The sequence below is a fragment of the Belonocnema kinseyi genome, chromosome 8 (assembly GCF_010883055.1).
Source record: "Belonocnema kinseyi isolate 2016_QV_RU_SX_M_011 chromosome 8, B_treatae_v1, whole genome shotgun sequence".
NCBI classification, from domain to species: Eukaryota; Metazoa; Arthropoda; class Insecta; order Hymenoptera; family Cynipidae; genus Belonocnema; species Belonocnema kinseyi.
Window position 1 is genome coordinate 1,090,870 of NC_046664.1, and position 18,614 is coordinate 1,109,483.

The 18,614-nt window shown below is 23.7% G+C and overlaps 1 protein-coding gene across 2 annotated transcripts in view; it reads left to right on the plus strand.

Moving 5' to 3' along the window:
• The window catches only part of LOC117177646 (ATP-dependent RNA helicase bel), a 50,782-nt gene that overhangs the window by 11,551 nt on the left and 20,617 nt on the right, over positions 1-18,614 (plus strand). For both annotated transcript variants that reach the window (XM_033368441.1, XM_033368442.1), the window contains exons 4-5: positions 1,933-2,396; positions 12,479-12,783. In XM_033368441.1, the coding sequence (XP_033224332.1) occupies positions 1,933-2,396; positions 12,479-12,783 (769 nt within the window). The remainder of the gene's footprint in view (positions 1-1,932; positions 2,397-12,478; positions 12,784-18,614) is intronic.

Consider the following 18,614-nt stretch of genomic DNA (forward strand, 5'->3'; position numbering starts at 1 on the left):
TCTTACTCCTTTTCTTTCTCTCTCCATCTGTTCTTTTTTCCTTCTTCATCCTTTTTCCTCCTCTTCCTCCTCCTTTTCCTATTCCTCCTCCTCTTTATCTTCCCTGCCAAAATTGGGAAATTTTAACTAAAAAAGATAAATTTCTAAACAAAAATATTAATTTACTAGCTGTTAAATTTGTAACAAAAATGATAAAATTAACAAAAAAAAAAGATGAATTTTTCTAACCAAAAAAGACAGATTTTTAATAAAATCCCAAAGTTCCCTGCAAAATTTGGAAAGTTTTAACTAAAAAAGATCAAATTTTAAACAAAAAAATTAATTTACTACCAGAAAAGAATTTTTAATAAAATTTCAGAATTCTCAACCAAAAAATTGAATTTTTTTTTAAATTTCTAAGAAAGTAGTTGAATTTTAAAACCTTGCTGTTTAATTAAAAAAAAAAAAAAACGAATTTTGAATCAAATTCGAAAGTTCAACGCCAAACAGTAGAAATTTCTACTAAAAAAAGATGAATTTACTACCAAAAAAGACGAAGTTTTTAATAAAACTTCAGAGTTTTCAACAAAAAAGTTAAAGTGTCAATTTAAAAAATGCATTTTAAAACAAAAAGGTTAATTTACCACCAAAAAGACAAATTTTTAATGAATGTCGAGAAATTTTAAATAAATTTCAATAATTGGAAGGGCTTTGTTAAGGTTTTAAGGTATTAAAAAAAAAAATTTTAATGCATTTTCAGCAACTTTTAATTACGTTTTTTCTGTATTACTTGCATTTTTTTTATTTCGTCTTTTTCTTTTTTTTTAAATTTAAAATTCACCTCTTTTGGTTAAAAATTCATTTTTTTATCTGAAAATTAAATTATTTAATTTGTGGTTGACAACTAATTTTTTTATTTACAAATTTAACTACTTTGTTTAAAATCCATGTATCTTGTTGAAGGTTTATCTGTTGGTAGAAAATTAATAATTTTGTTTTCAAATTCGCCTTTCTGAGTTGAAAATGGAAAAATTTTGTATGAAATTTTTAGTTTCTGTATTCATTGAAAAATTTTTGTTGATTGAAAATTTATCTTTGTATTTAAAATTCATTTATTTTGGTAGAAATTCAAAATATTGGATAAAAATTAACATTTGTTCTCTTTTTCTTTTTTTTTTTTTTGTTAAAAGTGCAATTGTTTGGTTAAAAATAAATATCGGTTTTGTAAGGATTAAACTGTTCTGTTGAAAATTTGTTTATTTTCTTTCCAAGTTATTTTTTTTTTTACTGAAAATTTAACTTTTCTAATTTTGGATGAAAAATTGGTCTTTTCAGTTGATAATTTCAAAATTTGTTTCAAAATATAATTATTTTGTTCCAAATTCAAAAGTTTTGTAAGGTTCGTTGAAAATTCGCCTTTTTGTTGAAAATATTATTATTTTTTTGAAAATCCTTGTTTTATTTAATTGAAAATTAATTTTTCAAACTGACAATCCAATAATTTGATTTTTGGTTAAAAATTTGTTGTTTTTAGTGAGAAAATTTAACTATTTGTTTGAAAATGTGTCTATTCTTGGTGGAATTCAACTTTAAAAAATGTGTAGTGCAAATATTTTATTGGTTGAAATATCGACTATTACATGGTTCATAGAGAATTCACTTTATTTTTTACAAAATAATCTCCTTTTTGGTTGAAAATTGAACTACTTTGATAAAAATGCATTTTCTGTTTAAGATTTAATCTCTTTGGTTGAAGACATTACTATTTTATTGAAAAGTCTTTTGTTTTTGTTTTTTGTTTTTTTTTTGAAACTATACAATTTTCGGTTGAAATTTTTTATGCTCAAACGTGAATTAATTATAATATATGAATTGAGCCTTGGTTAACTTTTCTGAAATTTTGCAATATGAAAAAGAAAAAGACAAAGAAAAGTGTTTGTGTGTGTGTTGCAGTTTGAGGAGGTCAAGCTGACCGAGATAATAAGAAACAGTATTAGCCTAGCTGGATATGATATGCCTACGCCAGTCCAGAAGTACGCGATACCAATAATTATAGGGCGTCGCGACGTGATGGCATGCGCCCAGACCGGATCTGGTAAAACGGCGGCCTTTCTAGTGCCAATTTTGAATCAGATTTACGAGGCCGGACAGCCTCCAATCCCGGCCTCTTCCGGACGTCGCAAGCAGTTCCCCCTCGGTCTCGTCCTCGCCCCCACTAGAGAATTAGCCACACAAATTTATGACGAGGCGCGCAAATTCGCCTACAGATCGCGCATGCGTCCTGCCGTTGTCTACGGTGGCGCCAACATTGCCGATCAGATGCGCGAACTGGATCGCGGCTGTCATCTCCTCGTCGCCACGCCCGGTCGTCTCGTCGACATGCTCACGCGTGGCAAGATTGGTCTACAGAATTGCCGGTAAGTCAACCAACCAACCAATCATTTTATTTATTTATTTATTTATTTATTTATTTATTTACTTACTTATTTTCTCTAAACTCATTTCAAAGTTTGATTTTTCATCGAATTCTCCTCATTATCCTTAAATTCCTCGAAATTAACCCACATTTTATTGTAAATATATGGTATTCTTTCGATTTAATATTTTTTTCCAATTCACTTAAAATGTTTTTTTTTTTTTAATTTAATTTAACTTTAATTTTTTGCAGTCATTAGTCACTTGCTCGGTTAGAAATTAATGCTTTCGAAGATTTTAAGAGATTTAAAATAATTTCTTGCAATTTACCCTTAATTCTTTTGAACTTTTTGATGAATACACTTTAATGTCTTTAAGGCCATTTGGTGAGTGTGTCACGTGACCAGATTCCTACCTTACCGCGACTTTGTTTATTTCCCAACTTATTATCAAACGAAACGCCACATCGAGTAGAAAATTTGGCATACTGAACAAAAAGCACTAAGAATGGTGAGACTGGTCCTAAATTTGTATAATTATGAAAAAAGTTTTTTGTTGTAAATAACTTTTTTTTTTTGCTTTTTTCATAATAATTAAAATTTGGGACGAGGCCCGACTTTCCTAGTGCTTCCGATTAATTGTTCCAAATTTTGAACTCCGATGTGGCGCTTCGTTGTGAAAATAAGTTGGGAAATAAAAAACGTGAGGGTAAGGTAGGAATCTAGTCACGTGACCCACTCGTCGCATGACCTTAATTCACTTAAATTTTTCTAAATTTACGTAATTCTACTTAATTCTACTCATTTCCATTAAATTCCTCGAAATTAACCCATATTTTATTGTAAATATATGCCATTCGATTGAATATTTTTTTTAAATTCACTTAAATTTTTTTGTCTTTTTAATTTGACTTTAATTTTTTGCAGCCATTAGTAACTTGCTCGGTTAGAAATTAATGGTTCCAAACATTTTCAGAGATTTAAAATAATTTCTTGCAATTTATCCTTAATTCTTTTTAATTCTTTTGAACTTTTTGATGAATACACTTTAATTACTTTAATTCACTTAAATTTTTCTAAATTTACATAATTCTACACTTAATTCAATGGATGTTTTTGATTTTTTAAAAGTTTTTATTTACTTAATTTGAAGCCATTTAACATTACCCTGATTTCCTAGGCATTTCATGCAATTCTTTTGAATTCCCTTGAATTTTTCTGAGCTCATTTCAAATTTACTGAATTCATTGACGATTTTTCATATTTTTAAACTCTTTCCAATTTGATTTTTCATCGAATTCTACTCATTTCCCTTAAATTCCTCAAAATTAACTCACATTTTATTGTAAATCAATATCATTTTTTCGATTTAATATTTTTTTCCAATTCACTTGAATTTTTTATTTTAACTTTAATTTTTGTTGTAGCCATTAGTCACTTGCTCGGTTAGAAATTAATGGTTCCAAACATTTTCAAAGATTTAAAATAATTTCTTGCAATTTACCCTTAATTCTTTTTAATTCTTTTGAACTTTTTGATGAATACACTTTAATTACTTTAATTCACTTAAATTTTTCTAAATTTACATAATTCTACACTTAATTCAATGGATTTTTTTTGAATTTTTAAAAGTTTTTATTTACTTAATTTGAAGCCTTTTAAACTCATCCTGTATTCTTATGTTTTTTTATCCAATTCTTCGTAATTTACATGAATTTTTCTGGGCTCATATTAAATTTACTGAATTCATTAAAGATTTTTTTAAAAATATTTTTAAATTGTTTCCAATTTGTTTGATTTTTTCTAAGTTCTTAAATTTTCATGAATTGCATCGAATTCTTATCGTTTTCCTTAAATTCCTCTAAATTAATTCAAATTTTATAGCAATCAAAGGCATTTTTTTTATTACAAAAATTGTTCCAATACATTTGAATTCTTTCGGATTTAACTTGATTTGTTTTGTAGTCATTAGTCACTCCTTTGGTTAAAAATTAGCAGTTTCAAAGATTTTAAATTATTAATGGGAATTTACTCTGCATTTTTTTTATTAAAAAATTGTATTCTCTTGAATTTTTTTTAGTTCACCTTAATTTTTTGAAATCATTTGAATTTTTTTAATTCACTTAAATTCATCTAAATTTACTCAAATTCCACTTAGTTAGTGAACTTTTTTGGTATTTTTAATTTTTGAAATAATTGAATTGAAGCCTTTTAACCTCATTTTAAATTCCCCTTCATTTTTCTGAGCTAATTTTAAGTTAACTGAATTTATTGAAGATTTTTATATATTTGTAAATTGTTTCCAATTAATTTGAATTTTTTTAATTTTCCTGGAATATTGAAGAATTTTATCTTATTCTTCTCGCGTATCTAAAATTCCCCTCAATTCATTCCAATTTTACGGGAATCAAAGTAACGTTTTTCATTTAAAAATTGTTCCAATACACTTGAATTTTTTTGAATTTAACTTTGAATTGTTTTGTAATCATTAGTCGCTTCCTTGGTTCAAAGTTTGCAGTTACAAAGATTTTTAATTATTTTTTGGAATTTACTCTGCATTTTTTATCAATTTTTTAAATTCGCTTGAATCTTGTTTAATTCACTTTAATTTTTTTAAATCACTTAAATTCTTGTAAATTTACTCAAATTCCACTTAACTCAATGGAATTTTTTTTAATTTTAAAAGTTTTTATTGAATTCATTTGAAGCCTTTTAATATTACCTTGAATTCTTAGGCATTTTATCCAATTCTTCTGAATTCCCTTGAATTTTTCTGATCTCATTTAAAATTTACTGAATTCATTGAAGATTTTTATATATTTTTAAATTGTTCTCAATTAATTTTACTTTTAATAAATTTGATCAAATTCTTCTCGTTTTACCTAAAATTCGTCTAAATTCGTTCCAATTTTACGGAAATCAAAGGAATTTTTTATTTATTTAAAAAATGGTTCCAGTAGATTTAAATTCTTTTGAATTTAGCTTGGAATTGTTTTGTAGTCATTAGTTATTTTTGGGAATTTACTCTGCATTCTTATTGATTTTTTATAATTCTCCTGAATCTTGTTTAATTCACTTTAATAGTTTTAATTAATTTGAATTCTTCCAAATTTACTGAAATTCTACTCAATACAGTGAACTTTTTTGAAAATTTTAAAAGTTTTTATTTCATTGATCTTGAAGCCTTTTAACCTCACCTTGAATTCTTAGGTATTTTATCCAATTCTTCTGAATTCCCTTGAATTTTTCTGAGCTCATTTCGAATTTACTGAATTCATTGCACTTTTTAAAAATATTTTAAAATTTTTTCCATTTTCTTTGATTTTTTTTTTATTCTTCTAGGTTTATGAAATTTATCGAATTCTTCTCGTTTACCTAAAATTCCTCTAAATGCACTCAAATTTTACGGAAATCAAAGATATATTTTTATTTAAAAAATAGTTCCAATACATTTAAATTCTTTTTAATTTAGCTTGGAATTGTTTTGTAGTCATTAGTCGCTCCCTTCGTTAGGAATTCGTAGAATTTCAAAGATTTAAAATTGCTTTTTGGAATTTACCCTGCATTTAAAAAAATTTTTATTCAATTTTTATTTTATTTTTTTAATTCACTTGAGTTTTTGTAAATTTACTCTCAATTCTACTTAGTTCAATGATTTTTTTTGAAATTTTAAAAGTTTTTATTGAATTAATTTGAAGCCTTTTAATATTGTCTTGAATTCTCAGGCATTTTATTCAAATTCTTCTGAATTTCCTTGAATTTTTATAAGCTCATTTCAAATTTACTGAATTCATTCAAGATTTTTCATATTTTTAAATTGTTTCCAATTCATTTGATTTTTTTTTGTTAAGGGCATGTGACACAGCTAAATACCTATATTACCGATCACAGTTTTTCCGTTCACTGAATGTTTTTTTGAACCTAAGAACTTTTTTTGTAAATAAAATATCGAGCTGAAACTTTGGAAGATTTATTAGAGACCAATAAAGTACGTTTAGGTACAGCATTTTTGTAGGAACTTCACTCAAAATTATTTCATCTTTTTTTCTGAACCTCAACATTTTTTGAACGCTCGATCTTTTTTTTATACATAAAATATCGGTCTCAAACTTTGAGAAATGCAAGAGCCGAAAGAAAACTACGTTTAAGCACAAAGCTTAATAATAAAAGATGTAAAAAAATATATTTCAACAATCAATTCCAACGGCATCAGTCGGTAACGTTGTACACAAAAATACGAAACCTCTGGAGCCTCGTCTAGTGGCCGCCAGGGTTCGTATTTTCGTGTACAACGTTACCGACTGATGCCGTTGGAATTGATAGTTGAAATATTTTTTTTTTTTACATCTTTTATTATAAAGATTTGTGCTTAAACGTAGTTTTCTTTCGGCTCTTGCATTTCTCAAAGTTTGAGACCGATACTTTATGTATAAAAAAAGTTGGAACGTTCAAAAAATGTTGAGGTTCAGAAAAAAGATGAAATAATTTTCAGTCAAGTTTCTACCAAAATGCAGTACCTAAACGTACTTTATTGTACTCTAATAAATCTTCCAAAGTTTCAACTCGATATTTTATTTACAAAAAAAGTTCTTAGGTTTGAAAAAAACATTCAGTGAACTGAAAAAGTGAGGTCGGTAATATAGGTATTTGGCTGTGTCACATGCCCTTAAATGTTCTTGAATTTTATAGAATAATTCTTGTTTACCTTGAGTTCCTCTAAATTAATTCAAATTTTATGGAAGTTTAAGGCATTTTTTTTTTCTTAGAAAATTGTTTCAATACATTTGAATTCTTTTGGATTTAACTTGATTTGTTCTTTGGTCATTAGTCGCTCCCTTGGTTCAGCATTAGCAGTTTCAAAGATTTTAAATTAGTTTTGGGAATTTACTCTGCATTTTTTATTAAAAAATTGTATTCTCTTGAATTTTTTTAAATTTAATTCTTTTTAATTCTTTTGAATTTTCCTGAATTTTTCTGAGCCAATTTTAAAAGTTTTTTTTAATTTTAAACTTGTTTCCCATTAATTTGGTTGATTTTAAAAATTCTTCTTGCTTTTTTTTGTGAATTCGATTGAATTCTTCTCGTTTACCTTAAATTCTTCTCCATTCATTCCAATTTTACAGAAATTTAAGGCTTTTTTTCATTTAAAAAATGGTTATAATCCATTTGAATTTTTAAAAATTTGAATTGTTCTGTAGTCATTCGTCGCTTTCTTGTTCGAAATTAGTAGTTTCAAAGATTTTCAATTATTTTTTGGAATTTACTATCACTTGCATTTTTTTTAATTCGTCTTTTTCTTCTTTTTTTTTTTTTTATTTAAAATTCACCTCTTTTGGTTAAATTTCATTTTTTTATCTGAAAATTAAATTATTTAATTTGTGTTTGAAAACTATTTTTTTTATTTACAAATTTAACTACTTTGCTTAAAATATTTTTGGTTTCAAATTCGCCTTCATGAGTTAAAATTTGAAAAATTTGTATGAACTTTTTTTTCTGTATTCATTGAAAAATTGTTGTTGGTTGAAAATTTGTCTTTTTGTTTTTAAAATTCATTTATTTTGATAGAAATTCAAAATATTGGATAAACATTAATATTTGTGTTCTCTTTTTCTTTTCTTTTTTTTTTACTGAAAATTTAACTTTTCTATTTTTGGATGAAAAATTGATCTTTTCAGTTGATAATTTCAAAATTTGCTTCAAAATATAATTATTTTAAACTTTTTTTTGAATTTTTTGTAATTCACTTGCATTTTTTCAAATCACTTGAATTGTTTTAATTCACTTAACTTTGTCTAAATTTACGTAATTCTACTTAATTCAATGAATTATTTGTAATTTTAAAAAGGTTTTATTAAATAGAATTGAAGTTTTTTAACCTAACTTTAAATTTTAAGCATTTCATGCAATTCTTTTCAATTCCCTTGAATTTTTCTGAACTAATTTCAAATTTACTGAATTCATAGAAGATTTCTAATATTTTAAAACTGTTTTCCATTAATTTATTTTTCTTTTGCAATTCTCCTTGATTTTTTATTAATTTCATCGAATTCTTCTCGTTTACTATAAATTACTCTCAATTCATTCGAATTTTACGGAAGGTAAAGGAACTTTTTTATTTAAAAAAATGGTTCCAATACATTTGACTTTTTTAAAATTTAACTTGATTTGTTTTGTAGTTATGGTTCGCTCCCTTGGTTAGAAATTACTAGAGTTTTAAATATTTTAAACTATTTTTTGAAATTCATCCTGAGTTCTTTTTAATTTTGATAAATTATCTTGAATTTTGTTTAAATCACTTTAATTTTTTGAATCACTCGAATTTTTAAAATTAATTTGAATTTTACTAAGTTCACTCAAATTCTAGTTAGTTCAATTGATTAAAAAAAAAAACTTGTTTTTATTTCATTTTATTTTATTCTTTGAACCTCACCCTGTATTCTTCGACATTTTATCCAATTCTTCTGAATTCCCTTGAATTTTCTGAGCTTTTTTCAAATTTACTGAATTTATTAAAGATTAAATTTTTTTTTAAATTTTCCCTTAAATCAATTCTAAATTCATTTGAATTGAAGTTGAGTTGTTGACTCAATTGAATTGATTTGATCCTGAAATTGTTGGCCTATGATTTTTGCTAAACTAAAATACTTTTACTTTAAAATTAGAAGTTGAATTTTTAATTTAAAAAGTTGTAATTTCAGCGAAAAATGTAGTGGTTGCTATTTTAGAAAAACATATTTTTATTCTTAATAAAAAAAATTAGATATAATCAAAAAAGACAAATTTTCACTAAAATACTTGAATTCTCGTCTAAAATAAATTAATTTTCGAGTCTAAAATGCTCAATACAATTTTTAAGAAAGCAATTCATTTTCAAAAAGAACATATCAATTTTGAACCAAAAGGTAGTATTTATAGCAAAAAAAATTTCTGTAGAAAGAGATACTTTAATAAAAAAAAATTCTTTATGGAAAATTAAGTTTCTTGGTTGACATTTTTTTTTGAAAATTTCAGTATTTGGGTGAAGACTAATTTTTTTTTTTCAATTTGACCATTTTGATAAGAAGTCATTTTTTAAATTTAATTATCAAAGCCTTTCGGCTTGATTTTTTTAAAATAAAAAGGTAACTATTTTTTGTTAAAAAATATCATTTTCTATTTGAAAATTAAACTGTTTTGGAAAAGATTATTTTTTTTTCGACTCAATAATTAAAGAAATTGGTAGAAAATTTATTCGGTTGAAAGTGGATGTATTTTGTAAAATTTGTCTTTTTTGGGCAGAAAATAAAGTTTTTGATTAAAAATGTCATTCTTTAGTTGAAAATTAATTTATTTTAGATGAGGATTCAAATATTTTAGTGAAAGTTTGTCATTTTTGATTAAATATAATTTTTTTTTAGAATAAAAACCGTTTTTGTGGAAATATCGACCAATGTATTTTCTCGTTCAAAATTTAACTGTTTAAATTGAAAACTTGTTAACAAAATTGTCGAATTTTTATTTACTTAAAAATTAAACTGAATCTTTGAAAATATACGCATTTTGTTAAAAATTCACCTTCTTTTTTTTTTGTAGAAATTTAAACTTTATGGTTGAAAATTTATCTTTTTGGTATAAAATTCAACTATTTTCTCATCAAATTTTGTTTAAAATTCAACAATATGGATGAAAATTTGCTTTTTTTAATTGAAAATTTAGGTTTTTCGTTGAAAAATCGCATATTTTGTTAAAAGTCGATTTTTTCAACAAAAATTGTTTAAAAATTTTTCTTTTCCGGTTAAAAATTCTAGTATCAAAGTTAAAATTTATCATTTTTGTTGACACAATTGAATTTATCCTGAATTTTTTGGCCCATGATTTTTGTTAATTGATGCTTGATTTGATGGACTGGTCTGTGTTGAGGCCTGCATTAAATAATAATAATAATTTTAATTTAATTAATTTTTTTTTAATTTGACCATTTTGATAAGAAGTCATTTTTTTTAAATTTAATTATCAAGCCTTTAGGGTTGATTTTTTTTTAAATTAAAAAGGTAACTATTTTTTGTTGAAAAATATCATTTTCTATCTGAAAATTAAATTGTTTTGGAAAAAATTATTTTTTTTTCGACTCAAAAATTTAACAAATTGGATTGAAATATTTTAGTGAAAGTTTGTCTTTTTTGGTTAAATACAATTTTTTTTAAGAATAAAAACCGTTTTTGTGGAAATATCTACCAGTGCATTTTCTTATTCAAAATTTAACTTTTTAAATTGAAAACTTGTTAACAAAATTGTCGAATTATTATTTATTTAAAAATTAAACTGAATCTTTGAAAATATATGCACTTTGTTAAAAATTCACCTTTTTTTTGTAGAAATTTAAACTTTATGGTTGAAAATTTATTTTTTTTTTGGTATAAAATTCAACTATTTGGTCATCAAATTTTGTTTAAAATTCAACAATATGGATGAAAATTTGCTTTTTTTAATTGAAAATCTAGTTATTTCGTTGAAAAATCACATATTTTGTTAAAAGTCGATTTTTTCAACAAAAATTGTTTAAAAATTTTTCTTTTTCGGTTAAAAATTCTAATATCAAAGTTAAAATTTATTATTTTTGTTGACTCAATTGAATTTATCCTGATTTTTTGGCCCATGATTTTTGTTAATTGATGCTTGATTTGATGGACTGGTCTGTGTTGAGGCCTGCATTAAATAATAATAATAATAATAATAATAATTTTAATTTAATTAATTTTGTTTTTAATTTGACCATTTTGATTAGAAGTCTTTTTTTTTAAATTTAATTATCAGGCCTTTCAGCTTGATTTTTTTAAATTAAAAAGGTAACTATTTTTTGTTAAAAAATATCATTTTCTATCTGAAAATTAAATTGTTTTGGAAAAAATTCTTTTTTTTTCGACTCAAAAATTAAACAAATTGGTAGAAAATTTATTCGGTTAAAAGTTGATGTATTTTGTAAAATTTGTCTTTTTTGGGGAGAAAATAAAGTTTTTGATTAAAAATGTCATTCTTTAGTTGAATATTAATTTATTTTAGATGAGGATTGAAATATTTTAGTGAAAGTTTGTCATTTTTGGTTAAATACAAATTTTTTTGCGAATAAAAACCGTTTTTGTGGAAATATCGACCAGTGCATTTTCTTATTCAAAATTTAAATTTTTAAATTGAAAACTTGTTAACAAAATTGTCGAATTATTATTTATTTAAAAATTAAACTGAATCTTTGAAAATATATGCACTTTGTTAAAAATTCACCTTTTTTTTGTAGAAATTTAAACTTTATGGTTGAAAATTTATTTTTTTTTTGGTATAAAATTCAACTAGTTTGTCATCAAATTTTGTTTAAAATTCAACAATATGGATGAAAATTTGCTTTTTTTAATTGAAAATTTAGGTTTTTCGTTGAAAAATCGCATATTTTGTTAAAAGTCGATTTTTTCAACAAAAATTGTTCAAAAATTTTTCTTTTTCGGTTAAAAATTCTAGTATTAAAGTTAAAAATTTATCATTTTTGTTGACTCAATTCAATTTATCCTGAATTTGTTGGCCTCTGATTTTTATTAATTGATGCTTGATTTGATGGACTGGTCTGTGTGAGGCCTGCATCAAATAATAATTTTAATTTAATTAATTTTTTTTTAAAATTTTTTGGGCAGAAAATAAAGTTTTTGATTAAAAATGTCATTCCTTAGTGGAAAATTAATTTATTTTAAACGAGGATTTAAATATTTTAGTGAAAGTTTGTCTTTTTTGGTTAAATACAACCATTTTTTTTTAAAGAATAAAAACAGTTTTTGGGGAAATATCAACCAGTGCATTTTCTCGTTCAAAATTTAACTTGTTAAATTGAAATTTTTGTTTTTAATTGCTTTCATAAATTAATTCTAAATTCATTTGAATTGAAGTTGAGTTGTTGACGCAATTGAATTGAATTGATCTTGAATTTGTTGGCCTCTGATTTTTGTTAATTGATTTGATGGACTGGTCTGTGTGAGGCCCGCATTAAATAATAATAATAATAATAATAATAATAATAATACTAATAAAAAATAATAAAAAATATAAAAAAAAAACAACAACAGATATTTGGTGCTCGACGAAGCAGATCGTATGCTGGACATGGGTTTCGAGCCCCAGATCCGACGCATTGTCGAAGAGGACAACATGCCGCCGACCGGAGAGAGACAGACACTCATGTTCTCCGCGACTTTCCCGAAGGAGATTCAGATGTTGGCCCGGGATTTCCTGAGCAACTATATTTTCTTGGCCGTCGGTCGTGTCGGGTCGACTTCCGAGAATATCACCCAGAAGATTGTCTGGGTCGAGGACCACGACAAGCGCTCCTATTTGCTTGATTTGCTCCAAGCTAGCAATAGTCAAGAACCCTGTAAGTTGACAATTTGAAAATAAGTTGTTTTTTGTTTTTTTTTTTTAAATGTTTTTATACATATTTTTTATATATACACTGGAATCGCAGTTATATCCGCCGTCCTTGAACGTAAACATTCACTTATGTCCTCCCGGAAGGGGATCGATCCCACCAATGCTGCTCAGCGAAGGAGAAATGGCCGCGCTGCGCTCTGATTGGCTTCTTAGTCACGTGGTACTGCGAGGTGGGGAGTGACAGGCGGATATGAGTGAGAGTTATGCAGGGATATAAGCGCGAGTGGTTATAAGTGCGAGAGGATATAAACGCGGTTCCAGTGTATTTTTTTTTTTTTTGGAAAGTTTTAGTATTTGGGTGAAGACTGAGTTTTTTTTTTTAATTTGACCTTTTTGATAAGAAGTCATTTTTAAAAATTTAGTTGGGTGATTTTTTTTTTTAAATTAAAAAGGTTACTATTTTTTGTTGAAAAATATTATTTTCTTTTTGAAAATTAAACCTTTTTGGAAAAAATTATTTTTTTTTCCGACTCAAAAATTAAAGAAATTGGTAGAAAATTTATTCGGCTGAAAGTGGATGTATTTGGTAAAATTTGTCTTTTTTAGACAGAAAATAAAGTTTTGGATTAAAAATGTCATTCATTAGTTGAAAATTAATTTATTTTAGATGAGGATTCAAATATATACAACAATTTAAATACAACAATTTTTTTTTTAAAGAATAAAAATCTTTTTTGTGGAAATATCAACCAGTGCATTTTCTCGTTCAAAATTAAACTTTTTAAATTGAAAACTTTTTAACAAAATTGTGGAATTTTTATTTATTTAAAAATTAAACTGAATGTTTGAAAACACTTCTTTTTTTTTTTGTAGAAATTTAATCTTTATGGTTGAAAATTGATCTTTTTGGTATAAAATTCAACTTGACTTTTTGTTCAAATTCTCCTTTTAAAACAAATACATTATTTACTGCTGCTTTTTCGCCGTTTTTTTTTGTTGCTAATTAGCTACAAATTGTCCAGTGGATGATTGGAGCCAGAAAATATAAGTTTTTGAGAAAGCAGCAGATTATGTCAATTTTTTAACGCGAAAGAGTTGAATTTTTAAGCCAAAAAAATTGTCTGAAAATACAGTTGAGTTTTCCACCGAAACATACTAAAATTTTCATCAAAAAATGAAATTGTTCTTATATCAAAACAGAATTTGATTTTAAATTAAAAAGAGTTAAATATAATAGAAAAAGACGATTTTTCAACAAAATATTTGAATCTTCAACTAAAGCAGATTAATTTTCAAAGTATATTATAGTTTGAAACAAAGAAAAATCAATTTTCCACGAAAAATACTAATTCTTAACAAAATATATAGATTTCTTATCGATTTAAATCTTAAACAAGGATGATTAATTTTCTACTAAAAGAAAAAAACTCGACAAAAAATTAATAGTGGAATTTTTAGTTAAAATCATTAATTTTAAAACAAAATGAGGAGAATTTTCAAAAAAAGATAATTGAGTTTTCAGACAAAGAGGTGAATTTTAAACTGAAATGACGAGTTTTTACTCCTGAAGATTAATTTTGATCAACCCATATTTTAATTTTTAATAAAAAACAATTGAATATAACAAAAAAAAAGAGGAATTTTTAACAAAATACTTTAATTTTTAACATAATATGTAAATTTGTAATCATATATTTGAATTTTTTTACCCAAAACTACGAATTTTCAACGAAATATTTATGAACGTCCAAATTTTATTATATATTTTTCTTTTCTTAAACTTTAGATCTAAATAGTTGAATTTTTAAGCTAAGATGAATTTTGAACAACAAATTTGGGGGAATTTTTGCTAAGGAGAATTAATTTTTTTTATAGAAAAAGTCGAATTTCCCACAAAATTTTTTTTTTTTTTTTTGTTATATATATATATTTTTTTTTTTTTTGAATGTTTTAGTATTTGAGTGAAGACTTAGTTTTTTTTTTTAATTTGACCTTTTTCATAAGAAGTCATTTTTAAAAATTTAGTTATCAAGCCTTTCGGGTTAATTTTTTTTTTTTTTAATTAAAAAGGTTACTATTTTTTGTTGAAAAATATTATTTTCTTTTTGAAAATTAAACCTTTTTGGAAAAAATTATTTTTTTTGCGACTCAAAAATTTTAAAAAATTAGCAGATTATGTCAATGTTTTAACGCGAAAGAGTTGAATTTTTAAGCCAAAAAAATTGTCTGAAAATACAGTTGATTTTTCCACCGAAACATACTAAAATTTTCATAAAAAAAAAATGAAATTGTTCTTATATCAAAACAGATTTTGATTTTAAATTAAAAGGAGTTAAATATAATAGAAAAAGACGATTTTTCAACAAAATATTTGAATCTTCAACTAAAGCAGATTAATTTTCAAAGTATATTATAGTTTGAAACAAAGGAAAATCAATTTTCCACGAAAAATACTAATTCTTAACAAATAATTGAAGTTTCTTCTAAATTGTTAAAATTTCAAATAAAAAAAATATATATTTTTGTGAAAGGTTTGAAATTTCAACCCGCAAATATGGATTTTCAATAAAGAATTATTTTTCATCAGTTGAATTTTCAAGAAATTAATTAAATTTTCAGTTTACAAAAATAATAATTTTTAAACAAAAAAGAAATAATACTTTGAACTAGAATTCGAAGTTTTTCACACAAAAAAAGGAACTTTAAAAAAATAGTTTTACTTTAAAATTAGAAGTTGAATTTTGAATTTAAAAAGTTGGAATTTCAACGAACAATGTAGTGGTTGATATTTTAGAAAAACAGATTTTTATTCCAAATAAAAAAAAATTTAGATTTAATAAAAAAAGACAAATTTTCACTAAAATACTTGAATTCTCATCTAAAATAAATTAATTTTCAACTAAAGAATTTAATTTCCAATAAATAAAAACATAATTTTCTTCCAAAAATACGAATTTTACAACAAATACCATCATCAATTTTTAACTAAATAGATCATTATTTTTCTATCAAATTTTTTAATTTTTGAGCCTAAAATGCTCAATAAAATGTTTAAGAAAAAAGTTCATTAAAAAAAAAAAAAAACACACACAGATCAATTTTGAACCAAAAGTTAGTATTTATAAAAAAAAATCTATAGAAAGAGATAATTTAATAAAAAAATATTCTTTGTGGAAAATTAAGTTTCTTGGTTGACATTTTTTTTGGGAAAATTTTAGTATTTGGGTGAAGACTTAATTTTTTTTTTAATTAAAAAGGTAACTATTTTTTGTTAAAAAATATCATTTTCTATTTGAAAATTAAACTGTTTTGGAAAAAATTATTTGTTTTTTCGACTCAAAAATTAAAGAAATTGGTAGAAAATTTATTCGGTTGAAAGTGGATGTATTTTGTAAAATTTGTCCTTTTTGGGCAGAAAATAAAGTTTTTGATTAAAAATGTCATTCTTTGGTTGAAAATTAATTTATTTGAGATGATTTAAATATTTTTATTTATTTAAAAATTAAACTGAATGTTTGAAAATATATGCACTTTGTCAAAAATTCACCTGCTTTTTTCTTTTTTGTTGAAATTTAATCTTTATGGTTAAAAATTTATCTTTTTGGTATAAAATTCAACTATTTTGTCATCAAATTTTGTTTAAAATTCAACAATATGGATGAAAATTTGCTTTTTTTAATTATAAATTTAGTTATTTCGTTGAAAAATCACATATTTTGTTAAAATTCGATTTTTTCAACAAAAATTGTTTAAAAATTGTTCTTTTTCGGTTAAAAATTCTGGTATTAAAGTTAAAAATTTATCATTTTTGTCGAAAATACGTCTTTTTTGTTTGAAATCTAACTATTTCAGTTAAATATTCATGACTTTGTTTGAAAATATAACTATTTTTTTAACGTTCGATTTTTTCGGTTGAAAGTTTTTTTTTGGTGGTGGAAAGTAATTTTTTAATTGAAAAGTTAACTGATTCTAATTGAAGATTTCATAGTTTTAGTTGAAAATTCTTCTGTTTGGTTGAACAGTAATTTTTTGAATTTAAAATTTAATTATTCTTTTTTAAGGAAAATTAATTTGTTGTTTTTGGTTAAAAATAGAACGGTTTTAGTTGACAATTTACATATTTTTCTGGTTGAATTCCATTATTTTGTATTAAAATTTTTAAACCTATTTGGTAGAAATGTCAACTGAATACAAAATTAATTTAAAATTTAAAAATGTTAAGTTAAAAATGATGTCGAAAAATCATTTTTTCCTTGGCTGAAAAGTAATTTTTTCACTGGAAATTTAACAATTGGAGTTGCAACTGTAAATATTTTGTCAAAATTTTGAATTTTTTGGTAGAAGTTAATCTTCTGGACAGGAAATTTTTTTTTTTTGAAAATTGAAAATTGAATGAAAATTAGACTATAGATAAAATGTATTAAATTATTTGTTTTGAAAATTCATTTTTTATTGCTTAGAAAGTAAATTTGAGAAAATGAATCTGTCTTTTGTAAAGAAAATAAATTTTTTTAATTGAAAATTTAAACATTCAATTTTTGGTTGAAAACTGTTTATTTCGAGTTCAAAATTTAATTATTTGTTTGAAAATTTATATTTTTCATTTGAAAATTCAACTGTTTAATTGAGGCTTAATTTTTTTTATATATATTTTTTAAATCGTCTTTTTGGTAGAAAATTAATTTTTTTTTATAGAAATTTAACCTTTTTGATAGAAAATTAATCTTTTTGGTTGAAAATGTCACCGGGAACTTTACAAAGTTTTTAGAATAAAAACTTTTCCCCAACTTTGATTTCAACCGTTTTTTAAATAATTTGTTAAACTGTGATTTTTATAAATTATTATATCATTTAATTTAGAATGCGTAATTCGACAGTCTTTAATTAAAAAAAAAAAATTAATTTTAGATTTTTAATTTTTCAAAGCATATATTTTAATTTAAAGAATTTTAAAATGACAGTCTTTAAAGTTGAAAATTTTTGATAAAAAACAGTTTTATTTTATCAACTGTAAATATCAATAAAAAAATATTTTTAAAATTAATCCGAAAGTCTTAATAAGAATTAAAATTAATATATTATTTATTCCGATAATTTTATTTAAAAAAAAAAATTTTCATGATTTATCAATAATATATTTTTAATTCAGAGTTTCAGCTCTTTCTTTACATTATTTGTTTATATTAAATTTAATAAAGAAATTTATTAATATATTTAGTTCTATTAATTTTTATAGCCATTCAAAAATGTAAACGTTTTTATCAAATTCAAAATATTGTGAGTCTAAATTATTTAATTTTTAACCCATTTAATTTGAAATTTCTTGATGTAGAAAAAGAATAAATTTTTAATATTTAACAGTATTTCACTGTTAATTCAAGGCAAGTAAATTGAAACCAAATATTTAAAAGAAAATAATTTGAAACTGAATTGTTTTACATAGAAAGCTTTGAATTTTTTAGATTTTCGAAGAACTTTTAGTGTTACAATTTTCATTGTTTTATTGAAAAAGTGTTTAAATTAGAAATGAAATTGTTAAATTTTGACGCATAAATAACAATTGATAACAATTTTTAATAAATGTAGATTTTTGCAATTTTTTGCAATTTCTACTGAAAAATACAAATTTAAACCCAAAAAGATGAAATTTTCAATTAAAATGCTAAATTTTCAACCGCACAAAAAATTTTTAACTAAAAAAATTAATTCTGAACAGACGAGATTAGTTTCTATAAAAAAAGACACATTTTAAACCAAAAAGATAAAATTTTTGAATAAAATAGCTGATTCTTCAGCCAAAAAAGTTGATTTTTAACCAAAAAGATGAAATTTTCA